This window comes from Cervus elaphus, chromosome 21 (assembly GCF_910594005.1).
Source record: "Cervus elaphus chromosome 21, mCerEla1.1, whole genome shotgun sequence".
Classification (NCBI taxonomy): domain Eukaryota; kingdom Metazoa; phylum Chordata; class Mammalia; order Artiodactyla; family Cervidae; genus Cervus; species Cervus elaphus.
The window spans coordinates 65,777,801-65,798,500 of record NC_057835.1 but is presented as its reverse complement, the minus strand read 5'-3'; the positions used below and the strand labels follow the sequence as shown (position 1 = coordinate 65,798,500).

General features: G+C 42.9%; 2 protein-coding genes across 9 annotated transcripts in view; one reads left to right on the top strand and one right to left on the bottom strand.

Moving 5' to 3' along the window:
- Positions 1-9,622, top strand: part of VPS13B (vacuolar protein sorting 13 homolog B) — a 775,932-nt gene extending 766,310 nt beyond the window's left edge. For all 8 annotated transcript variants that reach the window (XM_043880234.1, XM_043880239.1, XM_043880237.1 and 5 more), the window contains 4 exons: positions 904-1,080; positions 3,787-3,889; positions 4,379-4,628; positions 8,097-9,622. In XM_043880234.1, the coding sequence (XP_043736169.1) occupies positions 904-1,080; positions 3,787-3,889; positions 4,379-4,628; positions 8,097-8,345 (779 nt within the window). In that variant the 3' untranslated portion in view covers positions 8,346-9,622. The remainder of the gene's footprint in view (positions 1-903; positions 1,081-3,786; positions 3,890-4,378; positions 4,629-8,096) is intronic.
- Positions 9,623-10,335: 713 nt separating this feature from the next.
- LOC122679493 (cytochrome c oxidase subunit 6C) lies at positions 10,336-20,205 on the bottom strand. Its single transcript, XM_043880245.1, has 4 exons — positions 20,055-20,205; positions 18,975-19,106; positions 17,895-18,022; positions 10,336-10,450 (listed from the first exon to the last, which is right to left on the bottom strand). Exons 1-3 carry the CDS (start codon positions 20,118-20,120, stop codon positions 17,909-17,911), a joined length of 312 nt encoding a protein of 103 aa, XP_043736180.1. The 5' UTR covers positions 20,121-20,205; the 3' UTR covers positions 10,336-10,450; positions 17,895-17,908.
- Between the last annotated feature and the right edge of the window lie 495 nt (positions 20,206-20,700).

The window sequence follows — 20,700 nt, the reverse complement described above, 5'->3', positions numbered from 1 at the left end:
GTTGTTAGAGCAGACAGCGTGAGCTCTGGGCTTCTAGCTGTTCTCAAGCAAAGAGTTAAGTGGCCAAACCTCAGTTGAAGTGAGAGAAAAGGAGATTTTTCCAAGACTGGTCAAGGAGAGAAGCTTGTTTTATAAACAGGATCAGTGACTAGCTTGGTGGTTAAGAATGAGGCTGTGACTCTTGACTCCCTAGACTCAAATCCTGGCGCAAGCACGGGACAGCTGTGTGACCTTGGGAAAACTCCTTAACCTCCCTGTGCCTCGGCAGCCTTGTCTAGGAGCAGGATAAAAACCATGACTCCTAAGGAGTGTGAGAATTAATGATCTCCTGCAAGTAAGCCCTTAGCATATAGTAAACCCTTGAGACAGATTTACTGTAATAGAAATAATTATTATTATATCAATAATTACTCTTATATAATTCTTAATATATTAATGTTATATTAAACAATTGCTCTTATTCTTACTAAAAGAGAGAACAAGAAAGAGGCTCGCCCTTTTCAGTTTTTTCATCCCCAGATTCAGTGAAAATATATTTGGCTCACTCTCCTAAGGAATCATTCACACTTTTCTCTAAACTGTGTTGCTTGATTTCTGGAGAAAGGTGTGTGAGTGCCACTTGGAAGTAGTCTGGCATGTTTATTAAATTCTAAACTGAACTTCATAGATCCTGGCTGTGTTGGGTCAAACCTAGTTAGAACATCATGTTTTGATGAAGACACTGCAATAATAAATGTCTAAAATAGCCTCAGTGTACTTAGATAAATGGTAAATGAATGCATAGTAGAGAGCTGTATAATGAGGGTGGGGTTTCAATCCAAACAAAACTGTTCCAGATTGAAAGTATGCACTTTCTTAGGATTTCATGCCTCAGTCCTTACCCAGGCTTTTGTTATTTTTCAGGTGCAATTGCTGGTATAGTTGATCAGCCAATGCAGAACTTCCAGAAAACATCGGAGGCGCAAGCTTCAGCAGGACACAAGGCCAAGGGTGTTATCTCCGGCGTGGGGAAAGGAATCATGGGGGTATTCACGAAGCCCATCGGGGGCGCTGCTGAGCTGGTGTCACAGACTGGCTATGGTGAGTCCTGGAGAACTGGCCAACTCAGACATCACCGGCTAATTTGCATTACTATACCAAGGTTTCTCTAAGATAGTCTAGGCTCTCACATGACCAAGGAGTGAAAAATAAAATAGATAAAGCTATAAATAATAGTTCTTTTTCTCATCTCCTTATGCTTATTTACACAAAAGAGTAGAATTGGACTACTACTAATAAATTATGATAATACAATTATAGAGGTAGGAAATCAATTAGTAATTTCAGTGTATATATGTCATGGAGTCTTTTTATAGTCTTTTAACAAAGCAGACTTTAATGAAATGTAACCAGTTAGAGGTTGAGGACAGAAAGTCAGATATATTGAAGCAGAGAGTAGACTTACTTTTTCTGGTGAGCAATTTGAAAGAAAAAAATAAGTTCTAAAGCAGGAAGGCTATCTTTAAAAAAACAATGCCTGTGAGTCTGGAGAAAGAAAGAGGAGCACGCGTGTGTTGGTGGGTGCATGCACAGTGCCCGTGCAGCTTGGCATCAGGCATGGATTTCTCGCCATCAGACTCTGTTGCTCTGGCAGCCAGGCCCAGTCTCCTGGCCAAGGTCAGCAAAGGTGCATCATCTGCCACTGAAAACCATTCCCAGAGCACGCTGGTGTGGAGGACCCGGGCTCGCCTTAGGATGGTGCCAGAGCTCTCCACAAACCCAGGCGCACACAGTGGGTGTGTGGGAAAGGAAGCGCTTCTTCCTCTGCTAATTTTCTGTATTCTGGGCAGAGCACATTAAGTGACTTTACATAAATAGTTGTTCTGTCACTAAGTCATGTCTGACTCCTTGCAACCCCATGGACTGCAGCACGCCAGGCTCCTCTGTCCTCCACTATCTCCGGAAGTTTGATCAAATTCATGTCCATTGAGTCGGTGATGCTATCTAACCATCCAATATAAAAAAAGGTCTTTTAAAAATGAAGTAAATGCATAGATACTACAATATATATGGTACTTTACCTTGAAGACAGTTTGACATTTGCTTGTGGAAATGAGTATCAGCAGGTCTGCAGTGTGAGTTACTGCAAAGTGGTGACAGTCAGTCAGTTCAGTCGCTTGGTCGTGTCTGACTCTTTGCGACCCCAGTGACTGCAGCACGCCAGGCCTCCCTGTCCATCACCAACTCCCGGAGTTTACTCAGACTCATGTCCATTAAGTCGGTGATGCCATCCAGCCATCTCATCCTCTGTCATCCCCTTCTCCTCAAATAGGTAACTGGAATTACTTTTTTTTTTTGGCCTCACCACAAGGCTTATAGAATCTTCCTTAGTTCCCCGACCAGGGGTTGAACACTTGCCCTTGCAGTGAAAGCACAGAGTCCTGACAGCCGGACGTCCTGCCTGGGACTCAGGAATTGTTACCTTTGTACCTAAAATCGGTATCATTTTGGGCATGAAGTGGTGGCCGGCACCACAGACGACAGGCAGGCACTCTGCGTGCGTAGCTGCACCTGGCCGTGAAGCCCGCAGGGTGCGTTTGACCGCGGCTCTGCGCCTCGCTAGATCTGACAAGAGGCAGCCAGATGAGGGCATAAAGCCCGTGTCTGAGAGGAAGAGAGCGGGAAGAATGCCCGGGCTCAGGCAGCCAGCCGGAGAGGCTCCTTTAGAAGACCACACAGACAGGAACATGTGTTCTCCCCCTCCCCCTCGCCCCCTCCCCCTCACGTCTGCCTCTCTCCCCTTCCGTGAATGACACCTTCACTCACCGGGAAACTGACAAAAAGTACTGCCACAACTCACAACTGGACAAAGTTAAACGCTCCCTTATCAAATTCTTACACATTCATAGAAACAGTATTCCTTTTGCCATGGACGGCAGCAAGATAAAGTCAACTTAGACTTCATAAATTCCTCTGGTCTTGAAAGCGCTCTTGTCCCTCACTGCGCGTGTCCCGGGGCTGTGGGGTTTCTCCCTTAGTAAGAGCATCTCGGAGCAGAGCTTCACATGGCCTCATTGGTTTCCATCATTCTTGTAAAACTTTTATTACCGCTCTGAAGGTTTTACAAACCACTAACTCTTGGTCTAATGACTGTGCCTCGTTTATAAACATTTACGGGCCCTCAGAAAGCACACAGGCTGTACCATCTCTGGTTCCGGAGCGTCTCTGGAGGACTGCGTGGCTGCCGCTGGGTGCCCTCGTTTGGTGCTGGCACCAGGGAGAGCGTGTAATAAACCAGAGGCCCCACGAGCGCTCATAAATGTATACGTATTCATGTCTAACAGCTGGACTAAGTCATTTAAATACTGTATCTAGGCAAACCATGCGCCTTTGTGTGCATCTCTGTGTGTTGTGTTTTTTATTTGACCAGCCACACCGCAGATACAGACGTAATGTAATATTAAGCAAGGAAGTCAACTAAGTCTTGACTTTGTGTCACATCAGCTGTAAATGATGTGTAAGCTATTGCTCAGGCCTGACTACTCCCAGGAGCATTATGCTTCCTCTAAGTGCCCTCCTGTACTTGGACTGTAGCTCATTCATATTTCAGCTTGCAGCTAATATAAGATCACCCGGGTTAAGAGCACTACAATGTTTAATGATTATCTATACACTTACTTCCAGAGATGTGACATCATTTTGGATCTGTAGCGTTTTATAGATGGCTCTAAGCAGATGACATCACTGTAGCATGAAACTGTTTTCCAGAAAACAACTAGTAAAACCCCCTTACTTCTCTTACGACAGGTATTTTACATGGAGCTGGACTTTCTCAGCTTCCCAAACAGCGCTATCAGCCAAGTGATCTGCACGCTGACCAGGCTCCAAACAGCCACGTCAAATACGTCTGGTAAGATGATCTGGACGCTGGTTTAGGTGTACACGTGCGCTGTCTGTTAACAGGGCCTGGCTCCCTCCAAGCTAACGGGCCACCCTTCCAGGGGAGCCCACGAGGAGCAGCTGTTTTCAGGGCAAGGCTGCCGGTCCACAGCTCTGGGCTGGCAGCAGAACACCCCCCCCCCACGTCCCGCGCAGGGCAAGATGCCCATTGGCAGAGGTGCCAGGGCCCACGAGAGGGCCTGAGGTCGTGTGTGTCCTAACTAGGGGTGACATTTCTAACAGGGGGAAGAGGAATCACCAAACCAAGGGGTGTCTTTGTCTTCAGGAGGAGCTGGGTTCGATTGACCAGAATCAGAATTAGAGTGACAGTTACACATTTCAAGATGAAATGAATCATCAGATTAGTGAGGGAGGGCCCTGGCTTTGGTTCAAACTGTGAGCCCGGAGAGGCGAGCATGCCTCCCAAGCTGACTTTGGCCTCACCTTTCTCCTGACGCAGGAAGATGCTCCAGTCTCTGGGCAGACCAGAAGTGCACATGGCCCTGGAGGTGGTTCTGGTGAGGGGCTCGGGCCAGGAGCACGATGGCTGCCTGCTGCTGACGTCAGAAGTGCTCTTCGTGGTGAGCGTCAGTGAGGACACCCAGCAGCAGGCCTTCCCGGTCACGGAGATCGACTGCGCGCAGGACAGCGAGCAGAGCGGCCTGCTCGTCGTGCAGCTCAAGCAGCCCAGAGTGGCCTGTGACGTGGAGGTACCTTTCAACAAACGGGGTGCCCGGGGTTAGCTGCTGGCAGCGTTGAGACCCGGGGTGACTGTGAGCCGGGAGCCTCTGCGGTGGGTGCTGGAGACCGGGAGGGCTGCCGGGGGCAGGGGTGGCAAGGAGGCCGGTGGACTCGCCACTTGGGGCCCAGCCACCTGAGAATCCAAGGTTGGTCGCTGTGGGGCTGGGGTGCAGGAGCTCCAGAGCGAGCGGGTCTGAAGAAGACGGGCTAGGACCGGGGCGGCAATTCCACGCAATCCTCCACAGAGCAGGCAGGCCTCCAGGTCTGAAGTCCACAGGGCAGGCCCGAGTCTGCGCGTGGCCTGGGAGTGATGCAGCTGGTCCCTCCAGCAGGCACGAGAGAGGAAGGACCAGCCAGGAGCGAGGGGTGTCACGAGTGGAGCAAGGCACAGACGCCGCCTCCCTTGTTCCCAGTTCCTGAGAGCTCGGGGTCAAACTCTGTCTCCCGCTCTCCCAGCCGCTGCCCCGTCTTCCGTGCGGCTGTGTGTCCCCTTCCCCAAAGGGCATTTCCTGCCCCCGAGCACTCCACGGTACCTCCTGGGGACGCTGCGCAGGCTCCCTGGCCACATGACAGCCGAGGGGGGGTGGCATTCTGGGTGTCGGGGCTCAGAGGTGATCACCGGCTTCCTGCCGTCCAGACCAGGGTGAGCATACGCGCCCACTGGAGCCCTGCCCTGCCCCTGTCCCTGCTGACGGCCTGATCCTTGGGGCCCCGAGAGTTGACCTCGGAAACAGACATCTTTTCCCACACAGCTGGATTGGTGTTGGATCAGAGGTTAAGTGGAACCTGCCTGTCCTAACTTAGGGTCTGAGTAGCTCCTGGAAAGGACAACAAACCTTTCCTCTGGCAGGTCCTGCCTGATTCCTTCTTTCATCGTGTTCTTCCTGGTATGGGAGCCTGCCTCCCCCTCACACCACTGTTTGGGTAAAATTATCTGAGAAGGTGGAAAGCAGCCAACCACAACAACTCTGAGATTTCTCTAGTTTCTTGGATCATAATCAGTCAGGCTTTAAGCTGGGGCTTGGCACTACGACTACACTGCTGGTTCGAGTTGATGACTTTCTGGGAATAAACAGAGGTCAGATGTCCAGCCTGACTTTATTAGCTCTGCCAGAATCTTCTGATCCAGTTGACAATAAAGCAGCAATGATCTGGCTACAGGCCTTGGCAGGGGATAGTATCATTATCTTCAAGTCCCTGGTCCTTAACGAGAAGCTTCCAAAGCCCTGAGGAGTATCTGTGACCATCGTTATTCCTCAGTTGCTTGGGAAATATTTCAGATCTTAAACTATTGAGACTAGAGAATCAGCAGCTGCTGTTAAACTGTCTTCAACTGTGATCCTTCTTTGGCTTTTCTGCTTGAGGAGGGTACTGTGGGGAATTGTAGCTGGAGGGGAACACACCTCAGCTTCCCCGGGGGTTACTGAGGTGGTGGGTGGAGTCACCACCCGAGAAGTTGCCCAGCCTGAGACCATGGGATCACTGACATTTTGGACAGCATGCTCACCACTCGTTTCCCAGGGTGCTCAGGATGAAGGGGTCAGGGTGAAGGGGTGGCTGCAACAGAGGCAGGAAGGGATGGCTGGGAGCAGAACACTGCGGGCAGCTCACACAGCATGAGGCACTGGGCAGCCCAGTAGACGTGCAGCCCTTCAGCTTCTAAATTCCACGCTCTCACCCTTCACCTCTATCCCCAACTCCTCATTAACAAACCAAAAAGTAACTTCCCCGTTAATCCTGTGTCCAAACCCTCCCCTCCCCCACTCACTCCAGTGGAGACCCAGGCTGCAAAACAAAAAAGCAAAAAAAAAAATTTTTTCGAGACCGTAGATGCTTCCTTAATAGTGCTCTAATCCAGTCTTTTCAAAATGGGAGTGGGGGTCACTCAGCAGTGCTGGCGTGCCTTTCCCTCAGTGGCCACGCCCAACCTAAGCCCCGGGCCTAAAGCTGGGCTGGGAAGCCTACCCACTGTCTTCCAGTGAAAACTAGAGAGTGTCTTAAAACCTTTACATGAAATGGCTTTTCTGGGATTTTGCTCTAGATGCTAGGAAACATAGCTCCTTTGAATTTTGGAAGGAATTAATTTGTAGATGACATCATTCAGTATATTCAAATAACAGCAGGATTTTTTTTTTTTAAAGCAGCATTTGCTTTTCTTAGTTAAATGCAGCCATTTTTAGGGTAATAATTGCTTAATATGCCTGGCACGTTATTGAAATCCCTTATGAGAGGCTCAAAATGAGTCAGAAGGTCAGTTTATTCCTTGGCCGTGTTCCTTTCACAACATGGGTTTTCCTGTGCTGCTGCTCAGGAGGAGCAATTACGACTCTTGTGTGTGCGAAGCTTCCCAGCTGAATCCTGACCCATCAAGTGATATCATCAGAGTGCTGGCTTTTGCCTGGTGGTGCACAGCTTTCATCTGTCAGTGAATCTTTGGGGGCCTTTCTTTCCCAAATTTAAAAATATGAGACTGAACTCTAATGGATGCCCTACTTATTTTTCTGGCAGGCAGACCTCTCTTTACCATCCCACTGGCTTTCTGCTGCTTTTAAGACATCCTTGGCTGCACTGTCTCTGTGCCCTACACAGAAATATATAAATTCTTTACTACTATTTCAAGAACTAAAATGTCCTCATTAAAATGTTTATAAGTCTTCCAGAGTAGTCTTGCCAACATTTGGTAGGTAAAGACCATGGAGAGGTCAGTGGCTACCTGATTCCCAGAGACCAGTGGCTTACACTGAAAAGGTCCCACTCCACTTGATTTACACAGTAAACAGCTACAGAATTTCAGGATGGGGGGAATTTATAGCTCCACTTGCCTTTGATGGGTGCTTTCTGAGAAAATCTCTCTTAAGAATTTAGGTAGTATACCAGTTCTTCTATTTGAGTTCCACTGAAGATGAGCCAGACTTTTATGAACCATAAATGTACTTTGCATCCTCCCTCTTTTCCATAAAAATTTCCCCTTCCTCTGCCCATTTTTTTTTTTTTTTTAAATTTTCTCTGGCTTTAAATCCTCATATTTATAAAAGTAAAAAATGTTACAGTTCAAAAGGTATTTCTTTTTTTAATGCTCTGTCCAAAGCCACTGGTTTGAAAGAGGTACTGTCTGGAGAGGTTTCCAGAGACAAGCAGAGCTTTTATCTCAGGATTTAATGTTGATTAGATTGAAGCAAAGGAAAGATACTTTTCTTCTTTGTTCCTGGACTAGGCTAGCAGAGAGCAGTGACAGATGTTTTTAAGAGTGAGAGTTAAATAATCCCAAATCATCTTCAAACATGGGACTTTTACACAACAGCAAACGCTTATTCAGTGGCTTTATTAGATAACCTAAAAGGCACAACATCCAGTGTATCAAGGCGAGAGAAGGAATAATCTTGTTATGGAAGTGTCCTTAAGAGGGTTGGCAACTGAAAACTTTTTTTGGGTCGCAGGTGGATGGAGCTCGAGAGAGACTGTCAGAGCAGCAGTACAACAGACTCGTGGACTACATCACGAAGACCTCGCGCCACCTGGCCCCCAGCTGCTCCTCCGTGCCCACACCATGGCCTGCCGTGGCCGTGGAACCGCTCCCCTCCACTGTGAAAACGTACCATTATATGGTTGATCCACATTTTGCCCAAGTTTTCATTAGTAAATTTACCATGGTGAAAAATAAAGCCCTGAGGAAAGGGTTCCCTTGAGTCCCCTCCACGGTGTTGACTGCTGCTTGTGCAATTTATTTTTGAAAAAGAAACCTAAGGAGCTTTTAACATCTATTGTGGAAACAAAACCACTGTTCTATAGTTACAGTAACTTTCTTCTAAAACTAATTCAAATTCTTCCTTTTTCCTACAACTAAGATACTTCAAAATTGAGTGATTAAAAAACTTAGTCCTTTCCTGTTGGGGGACAGTACAGAGAATCCTATTTTTAATCTTATCATGTATTGAAAATACATTCCTTTTTGCTCTTTTTGCTAAAATTTTGACTTTAATTAAGATCATCAACTCTGTAGTCAGGCGTTGGAAACAGATGTAAACTTCATCCCCTGTTGCATCTCTTTTTAGAATGAGACACCATCTTTGCCTAACACCCTCGTCTGCAGAAGTTTAGCATTAAATGAAATTCAATGCTTAGGATCTTACTGTTTAACTTGTTAAATCTGTTATTTAAACATCATGCTATTTTAAGTGAAAGCTGCCATGTACATTCCTACTGTAAACTTTTACTGAAATTTTACTGATGACTTCTGCAGCTACATTTTGGAAAAATGTCTAATTTGTTTTGTAAGGCAAGGAAATCTTTCTTGTCTACTGCTAAAAACAGGCCCAGGAGCTCAGGTGAGTTTCTTTAGTTCCATAAGCAAAACACTACTGGGGAACTCCCACTACTGGGTGCTTTTATGGAAGGACTCACCCTAACGCCTTAGCCAAGTCAAGGACCCCAACATTAACCTTAACAATAGTCCATTTTGATGACTTAGCTTGATCCAGCATAAAGATATTCCCGTGATTTTCTTTTGTCTTTAAAAGATGGATTTGGCTCAAGATCCTGGGTCACCACATATATACCCTTAGCATTCAGTAAGAATTTGATACTCCAACTAAAACACATTTTTACTCATTACATCCAAACTTGGACCTACAACCTGATACCTACAATTATGAGATGCTAAGGAATTTCAATTTCAAATGTCCACTTTAACTTAAGCCTCACATATTATTGGGCATAAGAGATCACTGCATAGTTGTTTACTGTTAATGGACAATTTCGGCTGAATGTGAAAAAAATGGCTCCCCCATTACTTTGCTGTATCATACTCATTTAGGAAAGTGACAGTTTTGTCAACAAGAGTAACTATTTTTAAGCTTGTAAATATGTATTAAGTCTTGTATCTTTTATGATAATTTTGCATACTACTACTAATTGTTATATGAAATTGTTTAAAATAAAACAAACTCTTGAATTACTGATCATACATAAACGTGGGTTCTTAAAATGCAGGTTTTCACTGATAACCTGGGTTCATTACAGCTTACATTATTGGAACTCAAGAACTCTGCACAAGTTAAGAAAATTTGTTAACCTAATAAAAGAACTGGGGATTCAGTTAGTTAGTTTTCGCTAAAGTAACACTTAATTCTTAAAGCTCTTTTGATCACAACAAAAACAATTACTAAAGGAGAGAAAGGTCCTAAGTCCTCCTCTGAAAAATGTTACCACACTCCAAATTAGTAGACATTACTCAACCTCAGTTCCAATTAAATAACTTTTTCTGTGTATCCCATATTGTACATACATATAGGCATTCAATAAAGTGATACTGAATAAAGAACCTTAAATTTACCTATTACATCTGTCCAATGGCTGGATCCAGTAGGGTAATCCGATAACAATGAAGTCCAAACACATTTTATTGGAAAGACAGCCTCTGTTCCTTTTAAGAACCCACAGTATAGTAGTCATGTAGGTTCATGCAGACCCTTTAAACCCATGGCCCAGGGAGTATCTCAGTGAAATGGACAAAATGTGAGAAGAGTCAAAAATGTCCTAAAACAGTAAAAATTTTAATCAGTATTTAAAGTTACCTTCATAAGATTCATAAAGTTAAAAATCCCTGACCAATTCTAATCCAAGTACCCCAAACTCTACACGTCGGTAAGAATAACTGAACAAAGACAGTGTCCACAGTATTTGTTAATTGTTTATTTATTGAGAGACTATTTCTCACCCCAGATAGTCATAGTTTCATAGTTCAGGAACACAGGAAAGTGACAAACTTCCATGGAACTCAATCCAAGAAATTCTGCAGAGAAAAACAGAGTGACCAAGTTAATGACAATCACTCTCTTAATACCTCGCCACCCTGGATCCCCTGAGCGCTACTGCCACCAATGCGGGCCACGTTTTGCTCATTCACCCTTAGTCCAGGAGCAGCCCCACTCAGGCTGCCTGGGCTCCAGGTCCATTCTCCCCCATGTTCCCTAACCTTCCTGTCCAACCTCTTTTCCATTTGGGGCATTCGCATCTTTTTATGGGGTTTCTGGCTTTCCTTTACCAAGTTCTACCTTTTTTTCTTCAAGCCCACCCTGTCCGTTCCCTTCTCATAGCCATACTGTTTTTAAAAAGCAGCAGCCCATCTGTTCTAAACATTTCTATTCTTGTCTCCAAATCTGTTCCTCTTTTTATTGTTTCTTAAGCAATCAACTTCTTATAAGTAAAAGGTAAAAAAACATGTATTTAAAAAATCAGCCTGTTAACATCTGATTATGAAAAGCATACACACTGTGAAAGTTTTGAAAATTTCAAAGGTACAAGAAAACAGCAGTGTTAAGATTCCACACACAAAAAAACTAGTATTTTCTTCATCTTTTTACCTTCAGCCTTTTTTCTTATGCACTTTTAACACAGATCACCCTTTCCATAAAACATTCCTGGTTTTCTATTTTAGTAATTCCTGTTAGTTTGTAATTATCAATTCTAGTGGACATAACAGTCCATGATGGAAGTTACAATTCCCATCAGTTTTCCAACCACTGGGAATAAACTTGTTTTTCTACTATTATGTATTACATATATTAAATTGTGGCTACTTTAATACATGTATCTATCTGTGATTCAGATACTTCCTTAATATAAGCAACTACAGAAATGGAATGTAACAGAATTGAATCTAACACTAGGCAAAAGTTATTTATATTCAAAATTATCCTTGAATTTTAGACACAGAATCTTAACTCATACTGTCCATGAGGCAGTGGACCTTGACCACCCAAACCAGAATCTCTGGAAAGCCACTAAGTCACCTATGGACATCCAAATAACAAACCATAAAAGGTTTCAAACACTTCAGGGGAGAAGGAAAAGAACAGACCTTGCACACAATGTTCTGGGTTGTTTGAGGGCTTCCCAAGGGACTATTTCTATCTTTATCTCAGAATACTGATGACAATGATGACTGCATTTAAGGGACTTATGAGACACCATCAAAAAAACCAACATTGGTATTATGGAAGTGCATGAAGGGACAGAGAATTTATGTGAAGAAAGAATGGCCAAAAACTTTACAAATCTGAGGAAAGAAATGTATATACAAATATATTACTTGGAAGTAAGATGAACCCAAAGTCTCCCAACATCAAGACACATTATATAATCCAACTGGCAAAAACCAAAGACAATGAATCCTGAAAGCAATAAGAAAAAATTGATTCACTGTCTGTAATGAAGCTTCTGTAAGGTTATCAATGGACTTCTCAGGAAAAACCAGGAAAATGTCCTTCGAAAATCAGGAAGAAATTAAGACACTCCCAGATAAACAAAAGCTAAAGGATAAGGAGTTCATTACTACTAGATTTGCAAGGAGAATTGTTCAATTTGAAAATTACAATAGTAACTCAAAGCCATACTGAAATATAAAGTTCCCTGGCAAAGGTAAATAGTTGAATAAATATAAAAGCCAGTGTTAATCATGTTTCGTATCCCCACTTTTAACTTTGTAGTATTTAAAAGACAAAAGCACTAAAAAAAAAAAAAAAGACATCTGTGTTAATGGGCACAATATCCAAAAATACACAGTATCTAAAAATGCCATCTGTGACAATTGTAACAAAGTAGGGGTGCAGGGTTGTAAAAGAAATATTTTATGTGATTACATTTTTGTATGTGTGTTATCAGCAATTCAAAACAGATTATAACAACAGGTTGGTTTAAACGTCCCCATCAAAAGTCATAGATTGAGGTCCAACTATGAGATATCTACGAAAGATTCACTTTAGATCCAAAGATACACACAGTTGTGAAATTAAGGATGAAAAGAGATTCCATACAGACAGCAATCTAAAGAGCAAGAGTGGCTATACTGTTAGCAGACAAAATAGACTAAGGCAAAAAATGCTATAAACACAAAGGACATTTTAAAATGGCAGGGTCAGTTCACCAAGAAGGCAGATTATATATACACAAACATAAGAGCCTGGAAATATATGAAGCAAACACTAACAGAATTGAAGGGAGAAATAGACAGCTCTACGTAATAGTAGGCAACTTAGAATATTAAACTGGCCAAAACGTTCGTTCAGGTTTCTTCGTAAAATCTTACAGAAAACCTAAACAAACTCTTTGGCAAACCCAATACTTTCAATAATGGCTGTAACTGAAATGACCAGACAGAAGATCATTAAGAAAATAAGAGGACTTGAACACTACAGGCCAATCAGATCTAAGAGACAGATACAGATCATTCTACCCAACATCAGAATACATATACTTTTTCTTAAGCATAACTGGATTAATTTCCATATTAGGGCACAGAACAACAGATTTTTAAGACTAAAATCACATGAAGTATCTTTGCTGGTCACAATGGATGAAACTAGAAATCCTAACAGAAGGAACAGAGATACCAAGGGAACATTTCATGCAAAGATGGGGTCAATAAAGGAAAGAAATGGTATGGAGCTAACAGAAGCAGAAGATATTGAGATGGCAAGAATACACAGAAGAACTATACAAAAAAGATCTTAACAACTCAGATAATCAAAATGGTGTGATCAGTCACCTAGAGCCAGACATCCTGGAATGTGAAGTCAAGTGGGCCTTAGGAAGCATTACTACAAACAAAGCTAGTGGAGGTGATGGAATTCCAGTTGAGCTCTTTCAAATCCTAAATGATGATTCTGTGAAGTGCTGTACTCAATATGCCAGCAAATCTGGAAACCTCAGCTGTGGCCAGAGGACTGGAAAAGGTCAGTTTTCATTCGAATCCCAAAGAAAGGCAATGCCAAAGAATGCTCAAACTACCACACAATTGCACTCATCTCACATGCTAGTAAAGTAATGCTCAAAATTCTCCAAGCCAGGCTTCAAAAATACATGAACCGTGAACTTCCATATGTTCAAGCTGGATTTAGAAAAGGCAGAGGAACCAGAGATCAAATTGCCAACATCCGTCGGATCATCGAAAAAGCAAGAGAGTTCCAGAAAAACATCTATTTCTGTTTTACTGACTATGCCAATGCCTTTGACTGCATGGATCACAACAAACTGTGGAAAATTCTGAAAGAGATGGGAATACCAGACCACCTGACCTGCCTGTTGAGAAATCTGTATGCAGGTCAGGAAGCATACAGTTACAACTGGACATGCAACAGCAAACTGGTTCCAAATAGGAAAAGGAGTACGTCAAGGCTTTATACTATCACCCTTATTTAACTTATATGCAGAGTACATCATGAGAAATACTGGGCTGAATGAAGCCCAAGCTGGAATCAAAGATCGCCAAGAGAAGCATCAATAACCTCACATATGCAGATGATACCACCCTTATGGCAGAAAGCGAAGAACTACTAAAGAGCCTGTTGATGAAAGAGGAGTGAAAAAGTTGGCTTAAAGCTCAACATGCAGAAAACTAAGATCATAGCATCTGGTCCCATCACTTCATGGGAAATAGATGGGGAAACAGTGACAAGACTTTATTTTTGGGGGCTCCAAAAATCACTGCAGATGGTGACTGCAGCCATGAAATTAAAAGATGGTTACTCCTTGGAAGGAAAGTTATGACCAACCTAGACAGCATATTAAAAAGCAGAGACTTGACTTTACCAACAAAGGTCCATCTAGTCAACGCTATGGTTTTTCCAGTAGTCATGTATGGATGAGAGTTGGACTATTAAAGAAAGCTGAGCACTGAAGAATTGATGCTTTTGAACTGTGGTGTTGAAGAAGTCTTTGAGAGTCCCTTGGACTGCAAGGAGGTCCAACCAGTCCATCCTAAAGGAAATCAGTCCTGAATATTCATTGGACGGACTGATGCTGAAGCTGAAAGTCCAATACTTTGGCCACCTGATGCGAAGAACTGACTCACTGGAAAAGACCCTGATGCTGGAAAAGATTGAAGGCAGGAAAAGGGGGCGACAGAGGATGAGATGGCTGGATGGCATCACCGACTCGATGGACATGAGTTTGAGTAAACTCCAGGAGCTGGTGATGGACAGGGAGGCCTGGCATGCTGCAGTCCATGGGGTCACAGTCGGACACAACTGAGCGACTGAACTGAACTGCAGGAAAACAGAAAATTCACAAATAAGTTGAGATTAAACAACATACTCTCCAACCACCAATGAGTCAAAGTAGGTTTAAGAAGAGAAGTTTAAAAGATCAAATCAAATAACAACCTAAGTTTACACCTTAAAAGGTTGAAAAGGAAAGCAAACTAAACCAAAGCCCATAGGAAATAGATTACTATAAACACACCAAGAAATAAATAGATAATTTTAACAGACTTTAAGTAAGATTAAATCCACAATCAAAAACCACTCAACAAAGAAAAGGCTGGGATAAGATGGCTTCACAGGTAAATTCTACCAAACATTTAAAAAACAGTTAACCCCAATCCTCCTCAAGCTCTTCCACAAAACTGGAGAGGGGAACACTTTCAAATTCACTCTATGTATTTTTTAACTTTCTATATATTAAAGACATCTTAAACATGTGTATGGGGGAGAGACTGCCCTTCATGTTTTCCTGTGTCTCTCATATTCACGGCCACATCTGACTTACCATCTTATTTAAAAATACAAAACATTTGGGGCTTCCCTGGTGGCTCAGTGGCAAAGAATCCACCTGCCAGTGAAGAGACACAGGTCTAATCCCTAATCCGGGAGGATCCCACATGCTGCAAAGCAACTACGCCCGCGCACTGCAGCCACTGGGCCTGTGCTCTGGAGCCTGGGAGCCGCGAGGACTGAGTCCACGGCCACAACTACTGAGGCCTGTGCGCTGCCAGCAAGAGGCGCCCCTGCCAAGAGAAGCCCCCGCTCAGAGCAGCAAGAGAGAAGCCCACTTAGCAACAAAGACCTAGCACAGCCAAAAATAAAATAATTTAAAAAAACACATTCTGTGAGACCATCAAATATATTAAAAACAGACAAATACTAGAAAGCTACAGAGCAATATCCCAAATATAGATGCAAAAATCCCTCATAAAATACTAGCCAACAATTCAGCAGTTCATTAAAAGGATTACACACCATGGCCAAGGATGATTCAACATATGAAAAATATAACACACCGCAGGACAAAAAAGTCACATAATCATCTCAACTGATTCAAGAAAGCATTTAAAAAATGTAATAGCTTTCCATGATTTAAAAAAAAAATTCAAAGAATAGGAAGAAAAACTACCTCAGCAGAATAAAGGTGATATATGAGAAACCCACAGCTAATATACTCAATGGTAAAAGACTTAAAAGTTTCTCCTCTAAGGTCAGGGCAAAAAAAAACAAGGATGTGCATTTTTGCCACTTCTCTTCAACACAGTACTGGAAATCCTAGCCAGGGAAATTAGGGAAGAAAAGAAATGACATCCAAATTGGAAAGGGAGAAGTAAAGCTATCTGCAGATTATCTAATCTTATATGCAGAAAACCCTCAAAGATTGATCCATGGATCTCTCATCCCCCCCCCCCCCCCCACAGAAACAAAACTGTTAGAATAAACTAAGCAAAGCTGCAGGATATGTAATCACACAAAATCAGTTGTGTTTCTTCTATTCACTAACAATGAATAATCAGAAAAACAAATTAATAAAACAACCTTAATTATATTAGCATTAAACTACAATTCTTAGGAATAAACTTCAACAAGGAGGCAAAAGACTTATATACTGAAAAATATATAACATTGCTGAAATTAAAGACACAAATAAATGGAAACACATCTTGTGTTCATGACCTAGAATACTTGTAACTATCAAGATGTTCACACTACCCAAAGTGGTCTATAAATATAATGTAATTCCTATCAAAATCCCAACAGCACTGAGAAATAGGAAAATCCATCCTAAAATTCATGTGAATTATCAATGAGACCATGAACAGCCAAAACAATCTTGAAAAGGACAGCAACACTGGAGGACTAACACTTCCTGATTTCAAAACCTACTATAATAAGGTATTGTAATCATGAGTGTAGTATCGGCATAAAGATGGAAATATAAACTAATGCAATTGCATACGGCACCAAAATAAACCCTCGCATATAGAGAAAAACACCAAAGGTACTAAAATTAATGGGAAAAGAAAAGTTTTCTCAACAGATGGTGTTCGGAAAACTGGATATTCACATGCAAAAGAATGAAGCAAACCATTTCCTTAACATCATATCCAAAAATTAACTCAAAATACATCAAAGACCTAAAGGTAAGAGCTAATAAAACTATAAAACTTTAGATAAAAAATAATGCTTTATGACAGCGAATTTGTCAATGATTTCTTAAATATGACAGCAAAAGTACAGACAACAAAAGAAAAATTATATAAATCAGACTCAGAATTTCAAATGTCTGTGCATCAAAAGACATAATTAACAGACTGAGAAGGCAATTACAGAATGGGAGAAAATATTTAAATCATATCAGATAGGGGCTTTTAAGTAACTCCTACAACTCAACAAAAAACTATCCGATTAAAAATGGGCAAAAGACGTGCGTAGACATTTCTCCAAAGATACACAAACAGCTAACAAGCATGGGAAAAGATGCTCAACATCATTAACCATTAGGGAAATACAAATGAAGACCAAAAGAAAACAGTACCTAACACTTATCAGGATGGCTACTATCAAAAATCCAGAAAATAAGTGTTGGCAAGGACGTGGAGTAACTGCGACCCTTGCACACAAAAAGCTGGTGACGTGTAAAATAGTGCAGCCGCTATTTAAGAGTATGGTGGTTCCTTAAAAATTTTAAACCAGAACATTTAGCAACTCCACTTCTGAGTATACACTCAAAATAGTATTAAAAGCAGGGTATCAGAGAGAGATGCACACACAGCAGCAGCATTACTCACGAGAGCCAAAAGGCATGTAAGGAATCCAAGCTCATTAACAGATGAGTGATTAAACAAATGTGGTACACAGATATGGACTACTCAGCCTTAACAAGGAAGAAAATTCTCACACAGCTGTAATGAATAAACCTTGAGGACATTACATTAAATGAAATAAGCCATTATTCCACTTCACACGAGGTACCTAGACAGAAAGAAGAGTGGTGACTGCCAGGGGAAGGGGGAAATACTCAATGGGTACAGAATGGATACCCATTTGCAAGATGAAGAGTTCTTAAGACTAGCTGTGCAACAGTGTAAAGGTACTTGACAATACGGAACTGTACATAATTAAGACTGTATATTTTATGTATATTGCCACAACTGAAAATTTTTAAACAGTAACTTCAAATAACCATATTACCTTTATATTCCAAATCACTTTGCACTCTGAAAAATACCAGCCTTCCTCATCTCCTCAAAATCTTTCATGGAATCATAATTTCTGTAGAAATCTGCATATGCCTTCTTTCTTCGTTCAGCCACAGCAAACTAAAAGGTAACAATCACATTCAGGGTTTAATTTTTAGATTATGAGAAACAATATCTAAAGACAACATAAATCACCAAGTCTGCATTCACCTTGAATCCTATTATTTTATTAAGGCCCTTAAAGAAGTAATTAGGGCTTTCCTAGTGGCTCCGTGGTAAAGAATTCACCAGGGTTCAATCCCTGAGCCCGGAAGATCCCCTGGAGAAGGAAAGAGCAATGCATTCCAGTATTCCTGCCTGGGAAATCCCACGGACAGAGGAGCCTGGCAGGGTCACATAAGTTGCATGTGACATAGCAACTAAACAACAAAGAAGTAACTAAGTTAAAATGAACTTTTTAGGATGGATCCTAATCTAATATGACGAGCATCCTTATAGGAGGAGAAAATTCAGACAGAAACATATTATCACATACAGGACTATGTGATGAGGGAGAAGACAGTCATCTACAAAGACAAGCAGAAAGGCAGCAGAAGAAATCAACCACACAGTTTTTTTTCTTTTTTTTGGCCACACTTGTGGCAGGTGGGATCTTAGTTCCCCAACCAGGAATAGAACCCATGCCCCCTGCACTGGAAGCTTGGGGGCTGTTTAAGACTGGAAGTCTTAAACACTGGATGGTCAGGGAAGTAAGTCCCCCACAGCCATCTTGATCTTGGATTTTTAGCCTCAAAACATTTTTTCTATTGTAGAAGCCACCCACTTTGTGGTATTTTGTTATGGCAGTCCTACCAAATTAAGCTCATTTAAAGATGAAAGACAAGCTATCTGGGGAATAAGAGATACTGTCCCCATCACACTGAGGTGGGTGGAGAAAGGTAAAAAGAAGGGAGCACCCTAAAGAGGGAATTTCTTTAAAAGATTCAATGAACTATCTATGAAAATAAAATACATTTTCAAATTTAAAACATTTCTGGACCGTGAGCACAAAGTAAAAATAAAACATACATACCTTATAGAAAGTTGCAAACCCCAGAGAGACCATGAATGCTCCAACAATATGAAATCGCAGACGTTTGGCCAAGAGGCCACGCATCTGAGGTTTTGCCAAAGCAGTGGACATGGTAGTTCTCCTTCTCGGCGGCTAGAATTATAAGAAACAGCTCTTAGAACTCTTCTGCATAATACATTTTAGTACCTAGAGGGACACAAGCAGAATACTGGACCAACTCCTCTACCCAAAGCTAAGATCTTTACGGGTTTAGTGACTTCATCTTTTTCCCTTTCACACACTGAACGACCACCCCCCCACCCCCAAACAAGCAAGCCGACTGCGGCCCAACAGTAACCGGAGAACAAGAACGACACAGACCTCTCCGAATTACAGGAAAAATCAGCACTGGCTCTAGACTGATAGCACAAGTGCAAACAACCCTACCACCAACTCATTTAATCCCGTGAGACAAGTGTTTTCCCGTTTTACTGAGAAAACCCGGACGCACGAAGGTTAAGGAACCATTTTAAAGTCACGCAGTCAGGACTAACACCCGGGCGGGACCCCAGCAGGTCCTCCGGGCCCTCGGCAAGCGCTGCCCGCGCGGGGTGGGAAGGCCGTGCGCGCGCGAAGGGGCTGCGGGAGGCCCGACCCCGCCCTCGAGCCACGGGCCCCCCCTCCAGCTTCCCAACCCCAACCACAAACGTGATCACAAAGCCGACAGAGACTCCTGGGGCCCGGATGAGGAGGAAACCACTCCCTTCCTGCAGGTGAAAACACCGGGATCGGACAGGTCAAAGGACGCCGCCAAGGTCACGCTTGCCGCGGTAAGATACGCAGCGGTCCCCGGGGCCGGGCCGGCTGCCTCAGAAGCCTGGCGGCTCCTCAAGTCCCCTCTCACGCCCCTCAGCACAGCCGGGGTCCCCGAGAGACCCTCCCCGAAGAGGCCGCAACGCCGGGAAGCTGGGGTCGACACAGGCCAGAGTTCCGAGGTTTCCCGACCCTAGAGATGCAGAGTAACGGCTAGAGAGGCAGACCGGCAGCGGGAGGCAGCAGGCGAGGCATCCAAACAAGGGAGGCAGTAGGCACACGACTCACCTCAACCGCAACGTCCTTCCAGGCTGATGGAGAAATGGACGGCGCTCCCGCAGCGCGCAGGCGCATAAATAAAGGTAGCGGAGAGAAGACCCGGTTACGGTGGCCGAAAGAGTCCAAAAGGCCTCCGGCGCGCCTCCCGCCGGTCACAGCTGATATTAACCAGGGTGTTCAGTCTCTTCCCTGGGTAACCTTGGATTTATTTAAGCTTTGACCTTCTGCGTCAGTTTCCTTAGTAAATTGGAGCTACTCATCTTACTCATACACAGAGTTGATATGAACTGATTAGGGAATTCAAAGATTTAAAATGTGTGAATTTAAATAAATATATACCCTACAAATAGAGCACAAATCTTCCTGGACATGGATTGCTCCGACTATGTGCACAAACCAGCATTTTCATTATGACTATCCTTATGCATATAGCCACTTGTTTGGGTAAAGAGTGAACCAGACAGCCAAGTTCCAGAAGCTCACAGCCCAGTAAATGAGACAGGCATAAACAGAGTAATATCATGAATCCCAACCAATGGATGCTATAGTAGACAGCTGATCTAGCTGTTGCAGAAGCAATTACCTGCTTGACAGAGTTGAACAAAATTTTTTTTTAAATCATATTTGGGGTTTTCTTTGTGCTTCTTAAAACTTT

Excerpts from the sequence above, each read along its gene's own strand:
- LOC122679493 (XM_043880245.1), bottom strand. The coding sequence starts at position 20,120 with ATGCGCCTGCGCGCTGCGGGAGCGCCGTCCATTTCTCCATCAGCCTGG. Across the intron at positions 19,107-20,054 it reads GGAAGGACGTTGCGGTTGAG|CCGCCGAGAAGGAGAACTAC; the intron begins GTGAGTCGTGTG and ends TTATAATTCTAG. Across the intron at positions 18,023-18,974 it reads GGTTTGCAACTTTCTATAAG|TTTGCTGTGGCTGAACGAAG; the intron begins GTATGTATGTTT and ends GTTACCTTTTAG.